At 42.0% G+C, this 23,078-nt stretch overlaps 1 protein-coding gene across 1 annotated transcript; it reads right to left on the bottom strand.

Moving 5' to 3' along the window:
• Window positions 1–2,659: 2,659 nt before the first annotated feature.
• CMPK1 (cytidine/uridine monophosphate kinase 1) lies at window positions 2,660–21,871 on the bottom strand. The gene is made up of 6 exons (XM_075935940.2): window positions 21,599–21,871; window positions 10,192–10,338; window positions 8,824–8,976; window positions 6,239–6,315; window positions 6,065–6,161; window positions 2,660–5,001 (listed from the first exon to the last, which is right to left on the bottom strand). The coding sequence occupies exons 1-6, from the start codon at window positions 21,770–21,772 to the stop codon at window positions 4,960–4,962; spliced, it is 690 nt and encodes a 229-aa protein (XP_075792055.1). The 5' UTR covers window positions 21,773–21,871; the 3' UTR covers window positions 2,660–4,959.
• Between the last annotated feature and the right edge of the window lie 1,207 nt (window positions 21,872–23,078).

Genomic DNA, 23,078 nt, shown 5'->3' with positions numbered 1-23,078 from the left:
CTTCTGTTTAAACTCTATTATAGTCCTAGCCTTCACAGCCTCCTCTGGCAAGGAGTTCCACAGGTTGACTTCACGCTGTGTGAAGAAGAACTTTCTTTTATTAGTTTTAAACCTGCTACCCATTAATTTCATTTGGTGTCCTCTAGTTCTTCTATTATGGGAACTAATAAATAACTTTTCTTTATCAGCCCTCTCCACACCACTCATGATTTTATAGACCTCTATCATATCCCCCCTCAGTCTCCTCTTTTCTAAACTGAAAAGTCCCAGTCGCTTTAACCTCTCCTCATATGGGACCCATTCCAAACCCCTAATCATTTTAGTTGCCCTTTTCTGAACCCTTTCCAAGGCCAAAATATCTTTTTTGAGGTGAGGAGACCACATCTGTACACAGTATTCAACATGTGGGCATACCATAGTTTTATACAGGGGCAGTAAGATATTCTGGGTCTTATTTTCTATCCCTTTCCTAATAATTCCTAGCATCCTATTTGCCTTTTTGACCTCCGCTGCACACTGTGTGGAAGTTTTCAGAGAACTGTCCACGATAACTCCAAGATCTCTTTCCTGGTTTGTCGTAGCCAAATTAGCCCCCATCATACTGTACATATAGTTGGGGTTATTTTTCCCGATGTGCATTACTTTACACTTATCCACATTAAATTTCATTTGCCATTTTGTTGCCCAATCACTCAGTTTGGTGAGATCTTCTTGGAGTCCCTCACAGTCTGCTTCTGTCTTGACTATCCTAAACAGTTTGGTATCATCTGCAAACTTTACTACCTCACTGCTTACCCCTTTCTCCAGATCATTTATGAATAAGGTGAAAAGGATTTGTCCCAGGACTGATCCTTGGGGGACACCACTAGTTACCCCTCTCCAATCTGAAAATTTACCATTTATTCCTACCCTTTGTTTCCTGTCTTTTAACCAGTTCTCAATCCAAGAAAGGACCTTCCCAGTCACAGAATATAGATAAGATGGGTGGCTCTCTCTCTCTCTGAATAATACTTGAAGCCCTAGCATGGGCATTATGGAGAGCTGTTCAAAACCCGTTTCCTACTTCCCATGGAAAATGACAGTGAAAACAGAGGGGAAAATAGCTTGTCTGCATCCGGCAGGGAAATTGTTGCTTTCTTCAACAGAAATTCAAATAGCAAAATATTTCATCCAAGTAGTTTTGATTTGAAAATGCTCCCATAGTGCTTCACCGTCTCCTTTCCCTTTCTGCCTGGTCTCCCTCATTTCGTTGTCCCCCTTTGGGTGACAGCAGTGCTGGAGCATGGCTTGAGGGGGGAGAAATGGCCCCGCCAGATGGGACCCCTCTTCCCCAAACCCCATCTCACTCCCCAACCTTCACTCTTGCACTCCTCACCCTTCCACTCCTCCACATCCCCAAGGCTCTGCCCTTTAGGGATGTAAAAGCCCATCTAAGTGGCTAAGTGGCCATAGTAGCACCCGTCTGCAGCAGGCCCCCTCCCTTCAGGGCTAGAGCAGCCCCCTGCCTGTGGCAAGAGGGGAGCTGCTCCAGATCCCACCAGTTAACTGGTTAAACCTTCAGTTCCCTACTGCCCTGACTCCTGCACGCTGTACATCACCAGTCTCCTGCCCTGAAGGATGCAGGCAATGCTGGGTAAGTCTTCTAGTTATATACATACTAGCTGGAGTTACCTGGTGTTGCTTGGTCCCGCCTGCCCCTCTCCCCAGCACTGCTTCCTGCTGGCCAGTTTTCCTCCTCCTGATCTCCCCCGGCCAGCCCCGCTCCCGTCGGCCACCTCCCCACTCCGATCTCCCCCAACCAGCTCTGCTTTCCGCCAGCCACCCCTCCCCTGATCTCCCCCGGCCTATTCCTCCCCCCCGCCCCGATCAAATGTGCCCAGGGTTTTTTTAAGACTATCTAGTAACTGTAGCCACAGGGGGCAGGGCAGGTGACCGAGCTGTTGTGCGCGTGGGGTGAGGCAAGTCCCGGACAGCTCTGGGGGCCGCAGGGGCCCAATCGGGTCCAAAAGTACCTTAAAACCTTCTCCTGGTGGAAAGGTTATCCCATGCAACGTTTGGTTGTGGTAGCTCTTATAGTGTCCAAGTTATTAGAGCACAAACATACAAACATTCTCCTTTATATATTAGGTTAGAGAAAAGGAGGCAAAGCCATATTTTCAGCTATGATCCCCTATATTTAAGAACAGGTTAGATAGACATCTGTCAGGGATGGTGTAGACGGAGCTTGGTCCTGCCTTGAGGGCGGGGGGCTGGACTCGATGACCTCTCAAGGTCCCTTCCAGTCCTATGATTCTATATTTACCTAGGTTGAGTAGGGTTTCTGGGGCCTCATTTTCTGACCTGGGAACCTGTGTTTATAGTAGGGGCAGGGAAACATTTTTCAGTCAGGGGCCAATGATCTACAGAAAAAACAGTTGGGGGGCCCCCACACAAGTTAAAAAAAATCAACTCCTCACTCACACTCAACTTGGGGTGCTGGGGATTGTCCCATTCTGGCCAGCCAGCGTTCACGCTCCAGCCCTGCAGGGAGGGACAGAGACTTGCTACAGGTCAGATCAAATTAAGCAGGGGACAAAGGTTCCCCACCCCGAAGCAGAGGAATGTATCTTTAATCTTTCATTTTTCATGTCCGATCATAAATGTAAGCCAGGCACCTGTATAAAGCCACAGAGCAAAATTTATTGGTGGAACCCATTTGAATATTATACACAGTTCGCAGCTATATGAAAATGACACATTGATATGTTACCTTTTTAATTTAATTTAATTGAAACTATGTCTCATCTTGAATAAAACCAAGTGCCACATTAATGGCCTCTTTAATAAACAGAAGGACAAAATTACTAAGTTGCACAGACACTGCAGAATTTACTCCAAATTTAATATTGCCAACATTTTTGTTTTCAGAACAGCTTTTTTTAAAAACTTAGGAATAAGTGCTATTTTTTGGCTTCAGCTCTTAAATACATAGTAAAGTACATGATGAGAGGAAACAGTGTCTTCTTAGCAGAACCCTTAAAAGCCAGCATTATTAAAATGTCATCAAAATCATATTTACATGTTCAGAAAGCTTTCTTCAATCTGCCTACAAAAGTGCTTTTGACTCTTGAATTTAGCTTTTATATCAGAACAGTAGTTCCATTTAATACCGTTTTAAGTCAGTACAGTACATTTAGATACTGAAAATAAAGTTCAATGGTTTTAAAAAGGGAGAGAATTAGCCAGGTGAAAGCACTTTAGAGATGCTGTGAAAATCTTCCAAATTCTCAGGAACATGGTCCATATTTTCTGTGTTACTAAGCTTTATAGTGCACAATAGTCTTATTTTAAATATCCAATGTGTTGGGAAAAAGGCTTTTAGCAGTGACTATATTCCATTACATATAAACACTCAGATCTTACAACCTTATGAGATTCAGTAGAGAGAGCTTCACCCATGCAAAGATTGGTCTGAGCACATCCAAATACAGGATCAAGATCAAAATGTTTGTAGTTAAAATCAAAACTACCTACTTAGGGAAGTCACAAGTGGAATAATGAATTTTAAAGACCAACTGGAGCCAAAAAATTTAAAACCATTTTTTTCCTTATATATCACAACATCTGTTAGAGTATTACATCCAATTCCAGTGACAGCCAATGTAGCAAAAAAAAAACCCTCAATGGATAACACTTAAAAAAATGTGTTAAAATACTCATCCTAAGGCTTGCGGACATTCTTTAATGAAAGTTTTGGATTCATGAGGAATGCAGGATTGGACCCACATACATCTTATCACATGAACATTAAAGCTTGTTGCAGAAAAATGGGTATTTTCCGGAAGAAAGGCATAACTGTATATCAACATTAAAATACGTGATGGCTTGTTTCAACCAGTCATTTGTTTATTTCCAAATATTACTGCTGCCACTGCATTGTAATAATTCAAGATAATGCCATAAGGCATGAACTCGTATGTTTAAGGAAATGAAACTTTTAAAAAAATATTCAAACTGGTCAAAGTACAATAATTAAAACTGTTCAAACAATACAATTTTAGGGAACTCACAAGTATAACCATAAAATATCTTTCCCTATATAACCAACCTTAAAATATTCAACAATATTCAATAATACAGAAATACCCTTTTATTTTGTTACAAAAACAGAACTGCTAAAAATAGTTTTACTACACATCGCTTGGAGCGGTCTCTGTTTAATGTCTATCATACTTAAGAGCGTAATTACCATCACAAATAAGTGAGTGCATAGACACTAAACGGACTCTGAATTCTAGTTTTAATTTCTTGTACATGAGGACTAAGAAAAGGGGCACATCATCTCTAGGCACTCAACACCCAAAGTCATAAGAGAGCATTTTAACAAAGTATTTTGTACTTCTATAGCTTACGACCTTCACACTATTTTAAATTAGTTAGGGGAGTAGTTCTAAACAAACCCACAAGCTAATTTTACAGTTTTGTTTACAGAATTCAGCTGTGGGACAAAGAATAATCAAATGCATACAATTTTACTTGGAAAGAGTTTCCTAAGTTTGGTCCAAAACCAGGCTGAGTTTTGTTTAAAAGAAAAACATGTAGGCCTTGCCACTTATCATTGCTATTTACTGGACTCTTCAAAACAGATTTATGGCAATAAGCGACAAGAAGGCCTGGCCATGAATGGCACAAAACTATAAAAGGACTGATAGTCTCTGCAGATTGATTTTGACTATTATCTTTATTTTGTAAGTAACTATACTAAATTAAAGACTCCTGAAATTTATTGTCTACTATAGCCACAATAAATCAATGCATTCCTATTTAAAAACAACAATCTTCAATTAATTATTTTTCCAACTCTGTGAATAGAAGAAACATTTAAAAAAATCTTTAAAACAATTACAAAAATGTTGAATTTAGTAGCAGCTATTAAAGCAAGATTCAAGCACAATTTCGAGGGAGCTTTCAAGTATGAAACTAGCCTTCTTTGTCAAAAATCTTCACAACTTTACCAAAAACCTGAAAGAGAGGAACACTGAATTAAAATTAAGGACTGTTAAATACTCAGCAATTTTAAGTTAGACCACCACACACAGTTACTGATGGTAAATCAATATTTTGAAAGGTACAATAAGGAGTTGATTTTTTTTTTTTTAAAGATGTGCATATCAAAATAGAGGGGAAGGAATCTAGCAGGAATTCCTATCAGTCTCTTATCTTCATCTATTTTTTAAGGTTATCAACATAATTATATTTTCTTTTTATATGGCAGCATGAGAGCACATTACCGATAGCAGAAAACTCAATCCTTATGACTTGATTACAAGTGGTCTTTATATTCAAACTAATTGTAGGATGGAGGTCCAATTTCCCGACCTTTATATGATATGATGGTAAAACCAATGATTAGTGAAACCATTTTTTTTTCTACTTAGGCTCAGTGTTTATATTTCATTCAGCTTCAAAAATGGACAATAAGCTAATAAATTTCATTTTCATTTGCACTAGTATAAAAACTGCAGTGTTTGGAATATTTGTCTGAAATAAAACTGGTTCCCCTTGAGGAGCAAAAAAACCTCAGTTTATAGAAACATTTTGTTAGGTGAGTGCTCTCTCTAAATATAATTAGTTAATTGTGAAGGTGGCAGTAGACAGAACTCGTGAATATGAAGCATAATTTTGGGTTTTGTGGAGATAATAAAGCTTCCTGACATTTGTGTGCATTGCAAAGATCTTCCTCTAGATGCTATTTACATCCATTCTTAAAACATTCTATTTGATTTTAAATTTCATAAAAATATATTTTTACAAATTCTAAATTCTAGCCCAAATTGACCAGAATCCCTTTCAATTAGAGATATACCCAGCTTTCAATCATCCTTGAAATTTAGAAAAATGAATCCTGATCCTCCTTTGCTCCTCCTTTGCTCCCCAGAACTCTCTTGGAAAAACAGATGGAAAAGTCTATATTATGATCCAGCCTGACTAGTTTGGATTGAGCAATTCATAATTCAGTTCAGAAAAGATAAACTCTACATCGCAGAAAAAGGGAGTCATATTACTGTAAGTCCTTGACACTTACTTCATCAACAGATTGAGAGGCATCGACTTTTCTGACTTTTCCCATTTTCTCATATTGGTCTATTATAGGCTTAGTTGATTGCAGGTACGTGTGAAGTCTAGAAAACAGAAAAAATAGATCACATCCTACAATGAAAACAAGGAACATAAACATAAAAAGTTCTGGGTACAATACCTCTTTTCTAGACTCTCTCGGTTGTCATCACTCCTACCGCTGCTTTTTCCTCTTTCAAGGCAGCGACCAATACATGTCTACCAACAAAAACAGAATGAATTATTAAAAGTATGTGATCTTCCCCTATCTGAAGACAAATTCAACAACAAACCTTTGTTCTTGATTTAATAGGCCTAATTCATTAACATGCAAAACAGGTCTGATGGCAAGTAAGCATGTGCACGCACGGGGTCAGTGCATATATATTTACTAAAGATTAGCTACAGGTAGACTGTAATATGAATTGGTTTTTGATTCACCTACCTTTTTAATTGTGGCTTGGGAAATGGAAGAGTGGAGGGGAATGCGATGCTGTTCCAAAAGCGACTAATGATTCTGGATGCCCAATGTGAAACACTAAGACTTTCAGAGAGCAGGTGTTCAGCGCTGTCTGAAAAAATCAGACTCTAGGGGTATGTCTAGACTACATGCCTCTGGCGACGGAGGCATGTAGATTAGGTTACCCAGCACAGGGAAATGAAGCAGCGATTTAAATAATCATCGCTTCATTTAAATTTAAATGGCTGCCACGCTGTGTCGATCAGCTGTTTGTCGGCTCAGCGCGCTTGTCTGGACGCTTCGCGGTCGACATCAAAGGCATTTGTTGACCTCCCCGGTATGCCTTGTGGGATGAGGTTTATCGGGGAGGTCGACAAATGCCCTTGATGTCGACCGTGAACCGTCCAGACTAGCGCGCTGAGCCAACAAACAGCTGATCAGCACAGTGCAGCAGCAATTTAAATTTAAATGAAGCAGCGATTATTTAAATCACTGCTTCATTTCTCTGTGCCCAGTAAACAAATCTACCTGGCTCCGTCAACGAAGCCATGTAATCTAGACATACCCTAGGTGTCAAGTTTGGCCACTAAAAATGGATACAGCAACAAAACAAAAAAACCCAACCATTAGTCTTTTGGAAATGCAAGCCAGTAATATTTAAGGTACACATACTACATGATAATTTACTAGGTCTAAATGACAAGCATATTAATTTTTGTCCGTCAATGTCACTGTATTAAATTATCCTGATGTGTAACATAGCAAGCAAATATATGTCAAGATGCAAGGAGTTCTTTTAAAACAGTTTTTCATATGCAATACATCCTTGATTTAATTTAAAGTGCAAGACCTTTCAGATATTAACATGGATTACTCTAGTTAGTCAACAAAATTTTGAACAAAAACTTTCTTTGGAGGCAAAGGAGGTCAAGAATTTTTTTTTTTTTCAAAAAAATCAAAGTTTTGTCATTGAGATTTTTTTTAATCTAAAGCTACGTCTACATTGGCATGATCTTGCGCAAATGCTCTTTAACGTATTTGTGCAAGAGAGCATCTACACTGGCATGTACATTTGCGCAAGAGATATGCTTTTGCACAAGAGCATCCATGCCAGTGTAGATGCTCTCTTGCGCAAGAAAGCTCTGATGGCCATTTTAGCCATCGGGCTTTCTTGCACAAGAAATTCATGTTGCCTGTCTACACTGGCCTCTTGTGCAAGAACAGTTGCACAAGAGGGCTTATTCCTGAGCAGGAGCATCATAGTTCTTGCGCAAGAAGCACTGATTTCATGCATTAGAACATCAGTGTTCTCGCGCAAGAACTCCCCGCCAGTGTAGACAGGCAGCATGTTTTTGCGCAAAAGCGGCTGCTTTTGCACAAGATCGCGCCAATGTATAGACAGCCCAATTGATAGAAATTTCCAATGAAAAAATGTAGCCTGTGGCTGCTTCTTTGGCATTTTCCCCCTCCCCACCCACCTTGTCATCTTTTCAATTCCCAAGTTTAACTGGTGACTTTAATGGTGGGATTTTTTTTCCCCCAAAACTCAAAAATTTACTATTCTGAAATTGGAAGAAAAAATTTAAAAGAAGATTTTAAAATGAAAACTGAATAAGTTCCACAGAAGGTCAAATTGTCTAACATTTTAAAACTTTCTGTTTCTGACTAGCTCTAATGCTTACATTTCAAGGTCACTGGCATATTACAAAGTATATCATGGCATTTGTTATTTTAATTTACGATATCACTGTCAGAATACCATTGAAATCTAATTACTAATTTAGAAAAATTTGCTCAGCAACTTGGTAAAATGCAACAATTATGAAAAATTTTGAATCACTCTGACAGAGCCTCGGAATGATGCTGGCAAATTGAAAGGTCAGATTATTAAACCCATTTTACATAAGCAGTTTTACAGCTTCCAACTGAACTCCAGGACTTCCTTCTCATGTTGCCAATGCTCATGGAAACTGGAAAATTCAGTACCTGCAACACTTTTACTGTTCTCTCCTCTCATCAAGTAACATGTGAGAAAGAATAATGGCTAGTCCTGTAGCACCTTAGAGACTTTTCATGAGCTTTCATGGGCAAAATCCATTCTCTCAGAGGAAGCTCATGAAAATATATATATATATATATATATATATATAATTTTGTTAGTCTCTAAGTTGCTACAGGTCTATTTGTTTTTTTAAAGTTACAGACTAACACGACTGCCCCTCAGACTTTTACACATGTAAGAAAGCTACACAGCAATACTTCAATACCTCATTGTCACAGTCGAAAAACAGAACAAAAGACACGTCTGCCTTTCCATCCATATTCTTATTCCAGCCTTGAAGATTGTCTTCATTTCTAGGGAATCCATCAATCAAGAATTTGTACTTTTGGACATCGGCAGCCATTATTTGATCCATAGCCTAATGGATAGCAGAGTTCAATTCAAGAACTTCTTACATATAAAATAAAACCTTGGTCAACTGAATTACGGTCAAATATTGATATGATTTACAAACCTTAACTTGAGATGATCTTTTATAAATTTTACTGGACCAATATCTGTTGATGAAAGAGGCAAGCTTTTGAGCTTACTCAGAGCTCTTCAGGTGTGGGAAAGGTAAGGTTCTTGTTTAGCATAAGGAGTTAATACATATTGTAAGAAGTCATTCAAGATGAAGTGACCAGTTAACACCTCTGTAGTCACAGGACAAGAAAAGAGAAGCTAGTGGGTTACAGGTTGTATTGAACCACTCCGGTGTTTTTATTAAATCCATGATATTCAGTGTCTAGAAAAGCTATGAATTTAAGCTTGTAGGCTCATCTTTTGAAGGTGTTGTGCAGACTTCCTTTGAGGATAAGGACTCAAAGATCAAATATGGAATTACTTTGTTTAAAAAAAAAAATGTTCACCCATGGATGATGTGGTAACTTTTATAATTTTTCTGACAGTGTTAATTTGAGAGCCTGGCAATTGTCGCTTTTCACTCAGATAGCTGTCATTGGGGCTTTTGGTGCCCTGGATGATTTATACCACATGTTAGGATAGGCATATACAGGACCCATGAATCTCGAAAGGTGTGTTATGGTTGTGGGGGGTACTAATCTGTGTAATTTGATCATTCACAGATCCACAGAATTTACTCCAGCACTGTCTTCAAGGCACTCATTTCACTGCTGCAGAGCATTAGCAATAATATTATTGTTATAATCTTCACTATTCATTGTTTTACAATTTCAGAGCCACACGTAAGAATTTACTCTGGCCTCCAACTTGTCAAGCAAGTTGTCAACAATCTCATGCTACGTACAAATCTGGTTGGGGAAGTTATTTCATATTCTACAAGATGCTGAAATGTACTCTAACAAAATATAACGTGCACTGAACGTACTTGGTTTTTAGTTTCTGTTAATAACTTCAGAGAAAACATGATATAAGTAATAAAATGTATCAAGTGCCCTCTTTATATAAAGCATAATGAAAAGACATTATCTCTTGCCTACTGTAGGAACTATAATCTAGGGAGATGCAAGGTATATAACATGTACCCATTGCCTATCATTTTCCTCTCACTTCAAAGGGAGGGAAATATTTTTGGAAAGTTGAACCATCAAGATAACAATATTAATTATCTTACCCTTTTCAACAGGCTGATAGTAATCTCAACTGGTACAATTTCTCCCTCTTTAATATATTTTTCAATTAGTTCTCCATATTGAGAGCCTGGTCTTTTTCGTTCATCTCGAAGGAGGTCGCCTGCAGAAAGGTGAGTGTATCCATATTTCTGAAATACATATGACAATGGTGTTAAGCAGATGAAGACACCTTTGAGTAAATACATATGCTAAATTAACCTAGATGTTAAAATGAAATACATTATCCCATTACTAAAAAGGAAAATATATAGGCAAAAGTAGTCAGTATGGATAAAAAAGCATTCCATTTTCAGCTTCTGTCATGATTTCACAGTATACCCACTATAAGCAGGAAGTCTAACAGACTTTGGCACCTTTGGTAAAACATTTAAAAAAAGGCCTAAGTGACTTGCACTAGATTGAACCTACTCTTTCATACCAAGATGAATTATCTTTCCCAAGGGAGAACCACTCCCATTGGTGTAGATAGTGTCTAAAACAATCAATCAGACAGCTGCTTTACTTGGTAAATTTCAAGGTAGGTTTGTATTTTAAAGTAACTACCTACCTTTACTGCAAATATGGGACTACTTTATATTTTGACTTGCGTTCTTTACTTAGAGAGGCAGCATGCTCCAAGCACGGTGCTGGATGCCAGAAATAGCTGCTTTCTACTTCTGAATCTGACACGAACACATTCTGTGGCCTTGGACAAATCACTTATACTCTGCTGTAAAAACTGTGAGAATAATGGATGTTCTGGCTTATTGGCAATTCTGAGAAACTGTAATAGCAGCAGTAAGCCAAACAAAATGTTTAAATTTCATTTGAGCATTTTTTTTACATGTTCAGGTTTTTTTTTTTAAATAAAATGTAAATTTCAAAATGAAAAGTTACATGAAATAAAAATTGAAAATATTTAATTTAGAAAATGTCAAAACCAAATTGTTTTGATTATTATTGGTTTTTTTTTTAACAAAACAAATTGGCAAAAATCAACATAAATTCCCAAAATATTTTGGAGACATCCAATCTGCATATTTGCCAAAAATTGTTTTGGTCAAAAAAATTCCCCCAGTTTCCCTGTTTGCTAAACGAGGATTACATTACTAACCAGATGCATAAGAATGTTGTGAGAATGAGTTAAGATTCACAAGTGCTTTCAGTGATATAATGTAGCAAGTAATAGGAACTATTTATATTAGGTAGTTTTGATTAGGTTTCTTTATTCTGATTTTATATGCATACACTGTAGTCAAGAAACTTAAGCACATATGCTGAGCCAGGTGGCAGTATCCAGGGAGATGAAGAGTGTCAGGATGTAACTAGGGAAACTCATGAGGGAAGCTAGTGTCTTCCCCTACTACTGATGTGGCAGTCCAGGCTAAGTAGCTAGACTGATGCTATTAAAAATCTCTCAATATACTATCGGGCCCTCCTACTATCATCCACCCCTCCAGGTGGCTCATCCCCTATCCCCTTACCACCAGCCTTCCTGTACTACTGGTCCACCCCTTTCCCCGCTTCCCTGCCATGCTGGGCAGCCCACCTTCCACCAATGTGCGCCGGGTCCTCAGCCCCACTGGCACCTCGCTGCCCTGCAGGACTCCCAGCTGCCAGACTTCCACCGAGACTCTCTAGTCTTGGAACATCCATGGTCCTAACAGACCATGAATGTTGCCGGACTAGAGCATCCTGGTTTAGAGGGATTCAACCTGTACCACTGTCAGTTAACTGCAGAGAGGTCAAGCATATAAGGTCTTTTTTAAAAGGTAAGTTTTTTATATTACATACTTTTTTTAAAAAAAACACACAGCCAATTCTATAAAGCAAGCATTAGACATAACCCAAGGTCGTATCAAAAGTAAATTACAATTCTAACACACAAAATAGAGTCAGTTATGTATACCTTTAAGTTTTAACACAGAACACACAAAAATAGACTTTAGGGTTATCTGCTAGGCTGCAGTGATAGCCACAACAAATTTCAAAAAAGGAGCCTGGGCAGAATAATGATGTGCCTAATTCCCTTTTATAGCTGTGATCTAAGGATTTAAAAACTTGGCTACTAAATAAATACAGTAGACACATTACACAACTCACCAAGAAAGCTTAAAATCATTTAGTTGCTTTCCAACTTTACCCACAGAAGCCTGGAAAGACAGTCTTGCTATAATCACAATTTAAGAAACGATATAATTACCCAAATCCCCCAAAAACAGCAGACAGCTGGAGGAAAAAAAAGCATGCAAGATTTTGCTCTAAATGACCATGAAAAGAAACTCTTGTTACATTCGCTATAACCTTACTGTTTTTTTGTTCAAATAGGCACTGTGTTTAGATATGCCTACTGAATTGTATATATACATGTTGACTATGAGCTGCAGAAGCCATAAACCAGAGTAAAGTTTTTTATATGCAAGACATTTTACTCTATAGAACCAAAATTAACATGTGGCTCTTCTTGCTGCAATTAACGAATTATAATATTTTAAACATTAAGGAGAATAGAAAGAAAAAATAATCCCCTTTGTTTTATGGGATTATATCACCATTTAATTTTCCTCAGCATTTTTCCTTTCATGCAAGAAGAAATATTGACTCAATCTTTGAATACTATTTTTAACAGCAAACAAATAGTTTTAAAATAGCTCAACAGGAAAGAGAAAGACAAGTATTTTAAAGTGAGCTTGTTAAATAGGGATGTTTCTAATTACATTAAATTTACTCTGGAATGCTTTTCAAAATGCATTAGTCAGGCTACATAACAGACAGCCTGCTCCTCCAGAACATCTTAAACTTTCAAACACTTTTTCAGCCTTCTCCCATACTGCCTCTCATGCTTGGGAGGAGCTCCCTGGAACTATCCATAAAGCTGCCTCATTATCCTCCTTCACACTCTCCTTCATTGAGATGTCTATGGAAAATGCTGACATCATTGCCTGTGATACTGACCAATACTGTCTCATTGTTTCCTTTTATGTCCCCATCTCTGTTTTCATCTGTTGTCTATTGCCCTATACTAAGATTGTGATCTATTTGGAGCAGGGACTATCTTGTTCTATTTGTACAGCACCTAGCACACCCACAGGGTTGTGATCCATGAGTTACTTTGGTAATGGAATAACAAATAACAGTAACTCAATGGCAAAACATCCATTCATTGATTTTGATGAGATCAAGATGCAACGTAAACTCTTAGTTTTAAATCATGTATGTAAATGTGGCAGAGTCTTGATTTCCAATTTTAAATTGAATACTACTGAGAAATGATACTCAACCTGCTGTTGTCTGTCTTCATGAAGCCCTCACTTTAGGGTCCTACTTATGGCTCTCAGAGGAGTGCTCCCTCCTGTCTCATGAAAGGCAAGTATTTAGAAAATGAACTGGAGCCAAAGAGATCGATTTTTTCTCCCAGAAGCCAGGAAAAGAGATGCAGGGATGAAGAGTAAAGAAACTGAGATAGAATTACAGAGCTCCATACAATAATCACATGACATTTTGACATCACAATATGATGATACAGTCCATGAAAATGCTGAGTACATCTTAACACAGAAGCTGTAATTAACTAGCAAAAATTAATTTCCTATCCTTTTAAGTCAACAACAGAATGGAAGCAAGACTGGCCCCTTCATCGGATAAAAGAATGGCTCTCCAGCTCTTGAAGGGTGAGCACAACCCACTGAGCCAGCAACTTAGGAGACTACTGCAATTGCAGACGTGAAACATTTAGGTATCAATTAAATTTAGTTTAATAAAATTTAAGTGGTATTGTGTTTGTATGTGTGTGATTTAGTTCCTATTTCTAATGTACTCCTGCTCTATCTGCAGCTTGACACAGGTAATGAGTATTTTATACTATTTCCTAAATTAATAAAAATCAAGTTATCTAAAAAATGTATACAGTAAAACCTGCGCTATCCAGAACTTAAGCATCTGGAAAATTGTAAAATCCAGCAAATTTCTGATGCCAGGAAAAGAAAAACAAAAACAAAAAACCTGGCCCTTTAAGTGTCGGGTCGCTCCTCAGACAAGCGTTCAGCACATACCTGGAGGACGGGCGAACGATAGCCGGAAGCAAGCATCTTGGCTCCTGGCACTCCCGTCAGGCCAACCCCCCCGCCACCCCAGAGCAGGCCGTCCCCACCATCTCCGCCTCCCAGCTTCCATCCCCCCTCACCAAGCCGCATCCCTCCATGTTCTCCCCTCCTCCCCCCCCCCCCCCCCGTGGCTCAAGGTCCCCCCAGCAGGCCACATCCCGGCCCCTGCACAGCTCCCATAGACCCCGCACGGCTCCCTGCCTCCCCCCCTCAGATAACCAGAATTTGTAGGTTACTGGCACACCCTAATCACTGGACGTGCTGGATAACAGGTTTTACTGTACAAAGTATACCTTCTTAGATGTTGTAAAATGATGTACTGAGCTGTAAATTAACATATTTTAGTGATCAGATTTGCACCATTGTTTGAAGAAATATGTGAAGAAGTATCAGTGGGAAACCTGATTTAAATCAATGATTTGTTTTGGTGATTTAAATCATCTTGGTTTAAATCAATCCACCCTGATGCATAGTATCATATTCAATTATGAACTTCAGAACTGAATGCAAATTTACAGTATGATGCTATGATAAAGAAACTTAATTCTGTTTTGGGACATAGACAGAGGGATACCTCATACCACTAAAATGTCACAATGACACTTTACAATGCATTGGCAAAATACCAGCTGGAATACTGGGCAGAGAAATGATAACATTTACAAATTATAGTTATATTCAAAAGAATAACATGATAAAGAAAATGTCATAATCCTTTAGGAGAAAAGTTTAAGGCAATCACAATTTAATTTAATGAAACCACATTTTGTGCAGGAATGGGGAGAACATAATTTCTTTATAAAAATACTTAGGGCACAACAAGCAACATGAAAAATAGCCACACTGGACACTAATGGTAAAGTAATTGTAGGTTTTGTATTTAAGATTAGCAAAGATCTTACATTCCAGTAGGATACCTTTGTTTTAGGAAAATACTACAGTGTCCCACCTATCAGTTCCACCATTGGTTCGTATGTTCTGCATCCTGCCTCTGGAGTACTTAACCCAGGAATCATATTAGGGCCTTGTCTACACTAAATCTCCTACCCCCACGCTTCATCAATCTAACCTACACAATTTCAGCTACACTATTTGTGTAGCTGAAGTTGACACACCACTTTGTCTTGGGAGCTACTTTCCCATTGACTCCAGCTATTCTTCTCGTCCTGGTGGAGTACAGGAGTTGATTAGAGAACACTCAGAAATAGATTTATTGTGTCTAAACAGACAATTTAAATCAACCACCAAAGGCTTGATTGCTGCAGAGTTGATCTATGACGTATTGAAGACAAACCCTAGAAAAACTTTCTTTTTGAACATCATCTACGAAAAGATGATTAGGGGTTGTGCTGTATCTTCAGTGCATGTATATGCTATGTCATTATAAGTTTCCACTTGGCATTCATATGATCTTCCCTCATATCATTTTGATCCAAGTTTGATGTGATTGCATGCTTTTGCATAATAAATAGGCTAAAACAGGTTAAATTACCACTGCAAATAAACTTATTACAAGATAAACTTAAACAACAAATGGTCTGGTAGCACCATTTGTTGTTTTTTAAGTTTATCCTGTACAAACTAACTCAGCTACTCCTGAAGCTTTATTACAAGATGTTAACAATATCATCATTATTCCAGCAAAATGCAGGACAATGTAGCACTTTAAAGACTAACAAGATGGTTTATTAGAGGATGATCTGAGGAAGTGGGTCTGGCCCACAAAAGCTCATCATCTAATAAACCATCTTGTTAGTCTTTAAAGTGCTACATTGTCCTGCATTTTGCTTCAGCTACCCCAGACTAACACGGCTACACTTCTATCACTATCATTATTCCAGGCACCATTTACACAGGGGTGGGCAAGGGGGCCTCTACAGGCTGGATCTGACCTGCAGATGCCCTGCCATTCCCCCACCCCCAGATCAATTGGGGCTTGGTGAGCGCGTGAAGTCTCCTCTTGCCCTGCAAGGGGCATGCAGCGCTTTCTGTCTAAGGGCCACATGCCCTTGCAGGGTGGAGGCAGAGAGCCAGACGCTTTGTGTGCTCCTCCCACCCCCAGGCTCTGATTGGCCTGAGGTTGGGGGCAGTTCACAAAGTCTCCTCCTTCTCTGCAAGGAGGCAGGTGTCTTCAGGGGACTGCCACCTGTTCAGAACAGCTGGCAGTTCTATCTAGGCAAGGGGAAGACAAGACTTCACATGGTCCCCCACCCCCAGGCCAATCAGAGTCTGTGGGAGGAGAAGCACGGAAGTGTCCTGGTCCCGCCCCTTCCACAGCAGCCCAGGGACACTTAAAAAATTAGTCAAGTGGCACCCCGTCTAAAATTATTGCCCACCCCTGATTTACAATAATATCTGTTTTAAATCACAGAAGATCCTTTATTGAATGGGTAAGGATAGATCAGCTGTGGCCAACCTGCGGCTCGCATGTAGCTCTTGCTCCCCAAAAATGCAGCTCACGAAGCCGCTTCTGCACCTCCCCCCCAACAGTCCCCGCTGGCTCCCCCTGACTCCTAGCTTCCCTGTGCTTACTGGGTCGGAGCTGCAAGGTTTTAAAAATGGCGCCTAAGACAGTGGTCGTCTTAAAGGGGCAGCCTCCTTTAAGACAAATTAATCCCTGGAAGAGATTTATGTAAATCACTGGATGGACTACAGATATTAGTTTCTTCCCCCACCCCCTTTTCTAAGCTCACTTTTATGGCATGGGTCCAAAGCAAAAAAAATTAAGAACAAAAAACCAGTCTCCTAGGAATACTATATTGAAGTAAGGTCCAAGGAGTAACAAAGAAAATGTTCACTACCTACAAATTTATCATATTGTATGTATTTATCATATAATTTAGTATAATTTTGGGAAATACAATGAATAGGAAAGGAGGTAAATAAAACTAAGGTCTAACATATTTCTTACTCCTAAGGATTTCCTCTTCCTGGGTTTAATACAAGCAAATTGAACATGTAAATACTTTTCTGGTATTGGATACAATTCAAACAGCAGTGACTCATCTGACTCCCTCCTTCAGCCTTAAGGCTGCATTAATGACTCTCTCCAGCTCTATAAAACTTTCTTAAGGTTGAAGGTTATTCGTTTGTTGTGTTCCAAGGACAGGATTTGACCCAGAGTAATGAAAAGGATTTATGAAGATTATGAGCCTTACATCCCACAACTTAATTAAAATAAACAAAACATTTGAGTTAGAGTTCATAATTTATAGTGAAAATCCTTTTAAGATTTTAGCCAAAAATTAAAGAGACATTATACTTCCCTCTCTAATTCCCGGGGACTGATAGCTACAATAATACTGCATAAAACAGAGTGACTTGACCTGGATGGGCTGCTATATTCCACACCCTAATGACATGAAAAGCAAAGCACTGGGTACTTTACAACCCACTCTATTAGCCTCATTTAGCATGGACGCTCTTATTGACAATATTTTTTCCTTCTCTTTCCCTTCCCAGCCCCTTTCTCTGCTATTTATTTGGATTCTAACCCCCTTGCTCCATTCATCTGAAGAAGTGTGTTGTGCCCATGAAAAGTGCATACCACCATCTACATTTTTGTTAGTCTCTAAAGTGCTGCAGAACTATTTGTTGTTGTTTAAGTTTTTTCAGTTATAGACAAATATAGCTGCCCTACAGAGGCATAAAATAAATGTCAGTTTTCAGTCTGCAGCAAAATTTTATAACAAAGTTATATAGTTTGGAGAAGTAGAGTAAAATGGCACGGAGGAAAAAGTATAACAGTACTCTGCCAGGCATCACTAGGAAAAGAGAAATAAAAGCAATAGTGCCCTGCCAAGACTTGCGGTTTTTCCTTCTGTAGTTTAAGCAATATGGGCGTTGTTATGGTTCCTAGCCACTGCTTTCAGTATGGGTGTGGGGAAAACACATCATTTATGGCACTCATGCATAAAATCTCAATGACTCCATTTTAAAAAGCTCTATTTGGAGACATTTAGCCTTAAACATACTGTAATACTCTATACCAGCTATTCAACAGATCAGATTTTCATTGTCCTAATTTTTAAAGAGGTCTTTTTCTGTATGTAAAGAATCGTCAGCTATTAATCAGCTACTGCCCTCACTTCTAAACATCTTTTCCATCTTAATGTACTGTTAAAGTAAAAAGAATTGTGAAATTTAAAAATCTTTTATGGCAGAAAAGATAAGAATTAATTTAATATAGGACTCTGCACAAAGATTCACTCTATGCAATTTGTGACTTCCATCAGATTCAGCTGCTGAGCAAAATTTCACTTCTGCTTTTAACACAATTTGAATTTCACAATTTACAGAGGCATAAAGGAAATTATATGCTCTTGGAATTATCAACTCCTTGGTTGTAACTTGAAATGTGAAAGATTAACTAACAAGCATCACTCTTAATGGGTGATGCTTACCAGTTCTGATTAACTAGGGAGGGCAGGGAGAAACTCCTCGACCACCAGTCAGGGGTCTACTCCAGCCTCCCATTAATTAGTTAACTAATTAACCAATTAAATGGGATTTTACACCCCTAGTCGTAATGTATACTGTCCTGGTTGCAAGTTTAGATCAAACTCTTGGGAACACAGACCTGGATCTTTGGTTATCAATTTGTGTATTTAAAGTACTGTACAGCATCATATACTTCTGGAATAACAAACCCCTTGCATCTGATATTGCAACCCCACACAGTAACTTTGGGGGCCATTCTCTTAAATTTAGTAATGGTTATGTAGGATTCTGTTCCACTCCACATAGAAGGGTTATCAACAGCTCTTCCAGGAACTACAAATAGCAAGTAGTAATTTAGGCATTTTACTGAATGGATCATGGTGGGGACCACATTTGTGTTAGGTACTACACAAATGCAAAAAATACATTGGGGGAAGAAACAGGGGACACAGAACGTACACTACACTGCAATAGAAGACCAATAGCATGACCGCAGGTTGTCCAGGTTAGCTGACTCAGATTCATGAAGCTAAAAATTGCATCATACATGTAGCCCCTAAGTTTCACATCCTTCAGCCATGTAGTATACTGACCAATTTCCTAATGCAGACCAGACCTTACTTGACCAAGGCTCTACAACTCAGCCCTGTGGATTTTTTATGGCAGTGTATACGTATCCAAAGAGGCCATGGCATCAGGCAAGCACATCTATCAGCTCTAACTAGGGCTATGATTGATGTTGAGAAAATCTTCCTGCACAATAGCAACTCCATCCCCAATCTTAACTCTGTCCAAGATGCTATGAATAACACACAGATAGAACTTAGCCCACAAGGCAACAAGACTGTGCTACCCCTCTAGGGCTATGTCTACACTGGCGGGTTCTTGTGCAAGAACCCGCAGAGCATCCACACCACCTGCGTGCTCTTGCGCAAAAAAATTTACAGTTCGGCATTGGAAGACAGGGATTCTTGCGCAAGAGCTACGCTCTTTTCTAACAAGCATAAGCCCTCTTGTGCAAGATGGCAGTGTGGACGCGTGGCAGGGGTTTCTTGCACAAGAAAGCCTTATAGCTAAAATGGCCATCAGAGCATCCACACTGCCATGGATGCTCTTTTGCAAAAGCACATGGCAGTGTGGACGTGTTCTTGCACAAGAACCCACCAATGTAGACATAGCCTAGGTATGCCTCTATTACCAGGGATATCATTGTGTAGTCAACTATATGATTAAGGGATAAACCTGCATTTATCAGTTAATCCTGTTGACTACATGCACTCCCCACACCCACTGTGGGAGCTGGTGCCTGTGAGGAGCTGGCTTTAAGCAGACTCACCACGAGCACCGGTTTCACCTGCCCTTCCCTCCTGCCTCCACTGCCTCTGATACAGAAGCAGCAGCTTGGAGGGTGAGTAGGCAGGCTGGAGCCCAGATGCCAAGCCAGCTGGCATGTAGTGATAGAGGCAGCACAGGGGGCAGGCAGGAACCGGTGCTGGCAGGTCCGAGTGCCCTGAAGACAGAGGCCGCTGCCACAGGCCCCCCGCCCCTGCAGACAGGGGCTGCTGCTGCCCCGCACTGTTGCCTCTGTATCAGAGGCAGCAGTGTGGGGTGGCAGGAGGTTCCCCAGGAGTGGGGCCAGTAGCACACTGGCTGCCAACCCTGCCCCTGGGGACTATCAAATAGTTGTGTAACTCCTAACATTTCATGTGGTTACCTAACTATGACACAATATCTAACGTCCCTCTCTACGCACACCTTGCAGAGATCCCCATCTTCCCTGCTTTGTCTCGAGAAGGCCATAAAGCTGAGCAACGTACGGCCCGTTGGCATTCTACGTGTGGCCCACAAGACATTGTGTTCACTGTTACCCACACACAAAATTGCTAAACTCTGCTGATTTCCATCCGCATATCGCTTTGCCTACCCGTATGACTAAAGTGACAGTGCAAGGGCAGGTGAAGTGAGGAGCGTGCGGATTGCACACAAGGTGGACTGCAGAGCTGTGCGCTCCCCTTGCATCCAAGCAAGGGTTCAAATGCTAGGGACGCCAGCGCCCTGCACAAAACTTCTATCCGGGGAGATCGCTGGCTTAGGACAATCCTGCAGCCCGCTGAGAGGACGGGCCACTAGCCTAAGCTGCCCTAGAGACTGGGACTTCAGTCGGGGTGCCCAGAAGGGAAATGGGGGGGGGGGTCTGGTGCTGCCCTAGAGGCTGGGAGTTCAGTCGGGGTGCCCAGAAGGGAAATGGGGGGGGGGGGTCTGGTGCTGCCCTAGAGGCTGGGAGTTCAGTCGGGGTGCCCAGAAGGGAAATGGGGGGGGGGTCTGGTGCTGCCCTAGAGACTGGGAGTTCAGTCGGGGTGCCCAGAAGGGAAATGGGGGGGGGGTCTGGTGCTGCCCTAGAGGCTGGGAGTTCAGTCGGGGTGCCCAGAAGGGAAATGGGGGGGGGGTCTGGTGCTGCCCTAGAGGCTGGGAGCTCAGTCTGGGTGCCCAGAAGGGAAATGGGGGGGGGGTCCCCAATGTGCACTGGGAGAAACAAGTGGGGGTTTTTTCAAACACACTGAAAATAGCCTCTTACCCCTGGAGCCAAGCCTCGGCGCTAGAATTTCCTCACCCGCCCAGAGCCAGGAACCGACCCACGGGAGGCCACTGATCATGCCCCAACCTGGCACGGCCATGGAAACGGGACCACCCGCAGGCTGTGCCACAAGACTACCAGTCCCGCCATGCCCCGCGCCGCTTGGCTGGGCAGCTGCCCCGCGCCCCTTTGCGCATTGACTGCTGGGAGTTGTAGTCCGCTCGCTCTCTGAGGCGGCAGCGGGGGGGGGGGGTGACGGGACACGGAGACCCTCTCCGCGGCGCTTCTCACCTCCACGATGCGGGCGCACTGAGTCCCCTTGCCAGCCCCGGGCCCGCCCAGCACGAACACAACCAGCGGCTTCATGAGGAGGAAGAGGGGGCGGCGGCGAGGGGCGGCGGTTGGGAGGCAGCGCGCGCGAGGGCTGAGGCGAGCCGCGGCGGCCGGCAGGCAGCGCTGGAACATGCACGGGGAGGGAGGGGGGAGAGGAGGGCGTGGCTAGGGAGCGGGGCCGGGAACGAGGCCCAGAGCGCCCGAGCCGCCACCGGCTGTCACACGCCGGCTGCTGACGTGGGAGGGAAAGTGCTTCCGGGGGCGGCGGCGCGCGGGCCGCGCCCTCCCGTTGGGTGGGGAGGGGAAGTCGTGACGCCACACGGGAGCGCGCGCGGGGGGGGGGGGGGCAAAGCCAATGCAGGGGTATCCATGGGGGAGGGGCCGTGGAGGCTGCTGACCTGCTCAGCAGCGGGGGGGGCCCTCCCAGCTGTGCCCTCCCCGCTTCGTCTCCTTTTTGGAGTAGCCATGAGCTGCCTTGGGAAATCGAGGCACAAGGGTCTCGAGCTGCAGTGGGGGAGGTCAAGGTTGGTTATTGGGAAAATCTGTTTCCCTAGGAGGGTGGGGAAGCGCTGGGATGGGTTCCCGGGGGCGGGGAATCCCCATCCCCATCGGTTTGTAAATCCTGGCTTGACAAAGCCCTGGCTGGGATGGTTTAGTTGGGGTTCAGTGGCAAAAGGATATGGGGGGGGTACGAGGGGTCATGTGCCCCAGATGCTGTGGGTGGGAGGGGCCGGCTAGTAGCCAGTCGGATGATTAGTGGGGAGAGAGTGTGGTGCTCACAATGAGGGTCCAGCCCCTGCCCCACTCACTCACAGCAGTGAAAAAGAGGAGAGAGGCTCTCCTGGCCACCCCACTCCATGGTAGAGTGTTGGACTGCCTCCACACTTGCCAACGGGGCAGAGCAATGCGGTGGCTGGGGGAGCAAAACAATGGGGTTGCCTTACTCCGCTTCTCTCCCCCCCCCCCCCGCTGAGAGGGGTAGAGACTATTGCTGCAGGCCCCAGCTTTTGGCCCCACTATTCCCTTGGGCTGCCTTGGTTGGTGAAAAAGGTGAGGGTGGGGAAGAGGGAGAGTGGGGCAAAGCAGGTGCAGGGAGAGGCAGGGCTTGAGGTGTTACCCAGGTTTTCCTGGGGCTGGGGGTGGTGTCACGGGACTGGTGGCTCGCCAGGTCCCCTCTCACCAATCGCATCTGTTGGGGTTGGTTGTGCTTTGAACAAGGGTTTGGACTAGATGACTCAGGTTTTCTCTATTCCTAATCTTCTATGAGTCTGTCATCTGTATGGGTGTGCAGTAGGTACTGCCAGCTGTTCAGTTTTTATGGGCTCACAATTCTAGGACACCCTGCAAGAACCTGATTTTCAGGATCGACTTGAATGACCTGGGTTTTTTGCACCTCAGAAGTGGCAGTTCTCAGTCAGCATCTGTTTGGGAGCACCCT

Source organism: Pelodiscus sinensis, chromosome 9 (assembly GCF_052426305.1).
Source record: "Pelodiscus sinensis isolate ZL-2025 chromosome 9, ASM5242630v1, whole genome shotgun sequence".
Classification (NCBI taxonomy): Eukaryota; Metazoa; Chordata; order Testudines; family Trionychidae; genus Pelodiscus; species Pelodiscus sinensis.
This window is presented reverse-complemented; position numbering and strand designations above follow the sequence as displayed.

Bases quoted from the DNA above. Each gene is read 5' to 3' on its own strand.
- CMPK1 (XM_075935940.2), bottom strand. From the start codon at position 21,772: ATGTTCCAGCGCTGCCTGCCGGCCGCCGCGGCTCGCCTCAGCCCTCGC. The intron at 8,977-10,191 runs GTAAGATAATTA...GCTATCCATTAG, and splicing joins CTATCAGCCTGTTGAAAAGG to GCTATGGATCAAATAATGGC. The intron at 6,162-6,238 runs GTATTGTACCCA...TCTGTTTTCTAG, and splicing joins CGAGAGAGTCTAGAAAAGAG to ACTTCACACGTACCTGCAAT.